The 5,542-nt window shown below is 31.4% G+C and overlaps 1 protein-coding gene across 3 annotated transcripts in view; it reads left to right on the plus strand.

The window, feature by feature from the left end:
- The window catches only part of LOC106468432 (DENN domain-containing protein 4C-like), a 115,834-nt gene that overhangs the window by 107,606 nt on the left and 2,686 nt on the right, over window positions 1-5,542 (plus strand). For all 3 annotated transcript variants that reach the window (XM_022396764.1, XM_022396765.1, XM_022396766.1), the window contains one exon: window positions 2,177-2,234. In XM_022396764.1, coding sequence (XP_022252472.1) covers window positions 2,177-2,234 — 58 coding nt within the window. The remainder of the gene's footprint in view (window positions 1-2,176; window positions 2,235-5,542) is intronic.

Consider the following 5,542-nt stretch of genomic DNA (forward strand, 5'->3'; position numbering starts at 1 on the left):
ACGGCTAGCGCAGATAGCCCTCGTGTAGCTTTGCGCGAAATTCCAAAACAAACAAACAAACAATACAGACCTTAGAATGATAATACAATGATGTGATCACTGCCAGAATTATACCACTAAATGGATAAAGGATATTCATCTTGTGAGAATAGTGAAAAGAAGAAGAAGAAAAGGACATCCATGAGGCTTTGGACAAGTTAGGTAAAAATAAAAATGACTTGGCCTGAATGAAAAACATCATCCATTGGATGGTAGCTGAAAGATGGTACTCCACTGCTTTTTTGGATGATTTTTTTCTCTGCCATGAGTCAGACTGGAGTTCATCATTGTGTAAAAATGTACATTTTGAGTATTCAGTCCAATTTCTTTGTTTTCTTCATGTACAGGTTTCTTTTTTATTTCTGTGTATTTGCATGTTTATTTAGTTTTCATATATTTCTTTTTTTATTTTTATATTAAGAGTTTTTAATCATACAAATTAATTGTTTTGTAATGTATTTTTCATCTTAAGGGTCATTTACAATTGTGTTTGTGAAGTGAATCATTTTGTAATATTCCTATCTTATTTTTATATGTTTGATTCAGTTCATTTGATGTTTTTTGTGATTTATAGTCTCTTTTTTTATATTTATATATATACATGAGCTCAAATTTTGTAAGCACACATTTAAGGATAATTTAAAGAGTTTTATTATTATTATGTTAAAGTTAACATTGGTTTTGTTCTCATCTATTTAGCTCAGAATTAAAGTGATGATTCCATCAATTGTGTTTTTTTTAAATTCAGTCTCGCATGATAACCATGCAAGCTTTTACTTTCTTTTAATGTTTTTCTTAATTATGTATATTTGATATTTAAAAATCTTTTAATTTTTCCTAAAGTTCTGATTTGGAATATACCAAACTCAGTTGAACTGTGCCAATTCACCCTTGGTGTTACTTTCTACACCAGGATCCAGTTGTGAAAACTAAGTACTGTTTTATGGGATAATTGTGTTGTGTTCTACTGTACCTTATGTATGTGAGATAATCTAAAGCTTTCACACAGAACAAAAATACTTCTGGATACTTGTGATACATTTTTCTGATTGGTCAGCTACAGAGAGAATGTGAAATAGAAAAGCAGTTTTGACATTTTTAGCAATTTTGGTCAAAACTCATTGTTGCTGTTTTGTCTCGTTTCAGCCTGGAAAAACTTTTCCAATTGTCTTGTGTGTATAAACATTACTTTACCTTTAAATATGGTTTCTTTGTAACGTAAATTTTTTATTTTTATTTGAATATAGTTTTCTTTCGTTTGCTGTCTACTTTAATGTAATTAGTTACTCTTTAATTCAGTCCTTACCACAAATGCTATAGTTCTACACTACTATGACAAGCCATTCACCTGTCTTCAGTTAATAAAGTATTTGCCTTTTTTTTCATCTTCAGAAATGAGTTTTCTGGTTCCACCTGCAATAAATTGTTACACCTGTTTTTCCACATAATAGGTCCACAAATTCTGATGTTGCAAAGATACTACATTGTTTTCTTAATCACACAACAAAAGACGTTGAATATTGATGGATGATATATGACATATACTTGTTTTTGTTAGCTTCAGTCACTGAATGGATGATACAAACATTACTGTGCCACAAACTCAAGCAAATGTACTTAAAATAAATGTTCGTCTCAGATTTATTTTACTGAGGCTCTTTTAATGAGTAGAAATATTTTTCATTAGATATATTTTCCAGTCACATCTAGGTTAAACTTTTTGAGAAATTAAAAAGTATTTTAGTAACCACTCAATCACTTTTTTTTTTACAAGACAAAGATATTTTTAAACAACCCTCTCCTTGAGACTGCCAGATTGCATAGTCAATTTTATAGGCAGATTTTGAATAGCCAGTTCAAACGAAGGTTAATAGATAAGAAACAAATATTTTCCTGTAACAACTCAAACACTAATACAGTTTTTGAAATTGGTTTGATTTTGAATAGCCAGTTCAAACAAGGGTTAATATTTTCCTGTAACAACTCAAACACTAAAACAGTTTTTGAAATTGGTTTGATTGTGGATAGGTAGTACAAATATTTTATAGATAGAAGTTTTCCCTTGTTGCACAATGCATGTTATGGAATTGTATTAGGATACCATTTATCTATTTAACTCTTCTGTTTGTTATTCCAGGTAACCAGTCATCTCTTGTACGTGCACTGGTTACTGATGAACGTAAGATCTCTAGGAAGTGAGTAAATTTATGATGAAATGGAAAATATTATACTAATTGTTATTATTATAGCAACAAATAAGTTTCACAGTCTCTTGTCTGCTTTTAGTTGGAAACTGGAAACATGATTTAAAATAAGGTAATTCTCTGAATTGTATTTAAAGTAGAATTGAAATGTCAAGTATAAATGAACATACTGTAGTAGTTTGAGTAACAAAATCTGGTCAGATATATTGGATATGAAGATTTTTTCTTTCACCATATTCAGAATTAAAATTTTCATTTCTAGAACTTTGTTTTAGGTTGGTATTTACATTCTGTTTGATATTTTTAGGGTAAAACTGGATAATCTGTGATATTTTAAATTTAACTGTTTTTGTATGTTTTTTATCAGTTGTTTACTTTATTCACAATGTTTCACCAGGTTTACCTGTCATCATCAGGTGAGATACAAGAACTGAGATTAACAGAAACTAATTAAAAAAAGGAATCATGCGAGAATCAATAACAACACTAATCTACAATCATGTGACTAAGCAATTGCAAACTTAATAAAGTAACTTATCAATGAACTGGCAAATATATGAATATATAAAAAACCTTGTATGTCTGAGTTTGAGTATTGAAATTCATTCTGTATAAAAGAGAGAAGAGAATGATTAAAATAGATATAAATGAACACCTTTGTATTTATTCATTTATCTTATGTTGGTACATATCTGATATTTTTTAGGCTGTTTACATTTTGATATTGTTTGAACTGAAAATTTGGATTTTTTCTGTTTTAAATTTTCTAATATTATTTGAGGGTTGATTCTAGATTTTGTTTTATGCTGTTATTTCGATTCTCTGATATTGTTTAAAGTGGGAATTTGATTTTCATTTTGTTTTGGGTTGTCTCTCTGTAATATTGTTTTGGTTTTATTTAGATACCCTCTGATTTTTTTGAGATTACATTTTAGACTTTGTTATATCTTGTTACCTGTCAGATATTGTTGTCTGTTGTATGACCATAGGAGCTCAAATGGTGGGCTATTGATTTAATCATAGGTACAGGTTGTTAACATAAGTTACATATACTTAGTTATTGGGATCAAATTTAAGATTTTATATGAACTCCACTGTATAGAGCCAATCAGTCGTGGTGGTGAACAGGGTATACATTATTATCTTTAGATTATGGAGCACATGGATATTGTAGGTGCTCTTTACGGTACAAAGGGACAGTAAACTTAACAGCATGTGCCACTTATATTGGAGAATAAGATTATCATGGGTGTGAAATTAGTTTTTGTTTTATACACACCAGTATTCTGTTGTGAAGTAAGCCAACAATATTTTGAATGATCAAAATGCCAATTTAGCATCTTCAGTTCTTTATTTCTGTTAATTGTTTATTTGTCATTGTACAGTAGGCCAAAATTATCAATTTTATGTTTATGGTAACTCTGCCAGGAAAAAGTAAAGTAGGTAAGTAGGATTTTTGTTTTATATACTTTTTCAAAAACAAGCAAACCTGTCAGTACTCCGGTTGATTAAATACATATGTGTTATACTGTATTAACTGAGGGTTATGTGAGATCCACCATGTGACTGAATGAGCAAGCTTGTAAGTACTCCAGTTTGTTAAATATATATGTGTGTTATCCTGTATTAATTGAGAGTTATATGAGATCCACCATGTGACTGAATGAGCAAGCCTGTGAGTACTCCAGCTGATTAAATACATATGTGTTATCTTGTATTAACTGAGCATTATGTGAGATCCACCACCATGTGACTGAATGAGCAAGCTTGTAAATACACCAGTTTATTAAATACATATGTGTTATCCTGTATTAACTGAGGGTTACGTGAGATCCACCACCACGTGACTGAATGAGCAAGCCTGTGAGTACTCCAGTTGATTAAATACATATGTGTTATCCTGTATTAACTGAGATCCACTATGTGAGATCCACCACCATGTGACTAAATGAGCAAGCCTGTAAGTACTCCAGTTGATTAAATACATATGTGTTATCCTCTATTAACTGAGGGTTATGTGAGATCCACTACCACGTGACTGAATGAGCAAGCTTGTAAGTTCTCCAGTTTATTAAATATATATGTGTTATCCTGTATTAACTGAGAGTTATGTGAGATCCACCACCACGTGACCGAATGAGCAAGCCTGTGAGTACTCCAGTTGATTAAATACATATGTGTTATCCTCTATTAACTGAGGGTTACGTGAGATCCACCACCATGTGACTAAATGAGCAAGCCTGTGAGTACTCCAGTTGATTAAATACATATGTGTTATCCTGCATTAACTGAGGGTTATGTGAGATCCACCACCACGTGACTGAATGAGCAAACCTGTGAGTACACCAGTTTATTAAATACATATGTGTTATTCTGTATTAACTGAGGGTTATGTGGGATCCACCACTACGTGACTGAATGAACAAGCCTGTCAGTACACCAATATATGCTTCAGTTTAATTGTCATTCTGATTATGCCAAGCAAGCCTTTATTATTTCAGTCTTATTAAAAGACTATTTGACCAACTGGTAATATATTTTACAAGTGAATGAGAAAATGCAGTAAAAAAATAATTTTGCTGTGTTAGTGATTGTAAACATGATAAAGGTGACATACTATTATGAGGACAACTTCTTTGTAACATTTGTGTTTAACTGATGGTATTCACAGAATTATAATAAGTAACTTATTTTTGCAGAATGTGTGTTGTTTCTTATTTTGACAGTAATAGTTTGTTTCTCTATGTCAATAAATTGTGTAATGTAAATATTTTACATGATGGTATCAAGACAGTTTTGATTTCGTCATGCAGTATACAGACTGAAACAGTTGAAATTGACTGTGCCATAGAGTTTGTGTAAGCTTGCTGGTTCTCTCTTACTTATTAACATACTGTGTTGGAATCATTTTGATTTATCATCTCTTAACTGATTTTGTAAGTAGAAATCAACATATCATAATTTCAGTTTTCTTTTTACTGTATGTATGTCATTGCTTCATTTTTTGAGATCCAAAATACATTTCATTTATATTTTGTGGATGTAATTGTGTCACAACTTCATCTTGTAATCCAACTTAATATAAATGGTACATTTTCTTCACTGTTTGTTTTTACGTATTACCTTTGAACATAATGACTATCTTTCAATGTTATTGATAGGTATTCTTGATTAGTGGCCAGGTGGTTAGGGCACTCGACTACCAATCTGAGGGTGGCGGGTTCGATTCCCCATCCCACCAAACATGCTCACCCTTTCAGCCGTGAGGGCGTTATATTGTGACGGTCAATCCCAATATT

The sequence above is a fragment of the Limulus polyphemus genome, unplaced genomic scaffold (assembly GCF_000517525.1).
Source record: "Limulus polyphemus unplaced genomic scaffold, Limulus_polyphemus-2.1.2 Scaffold3006, whole genome shotgun sequence".
NCBI classification, from domain to species: Eukaryota; Metazoa; Arthropoda; class Merostomata; order Xiphosura; family Limulidae; genus Limulus; species Limulus polyphemus.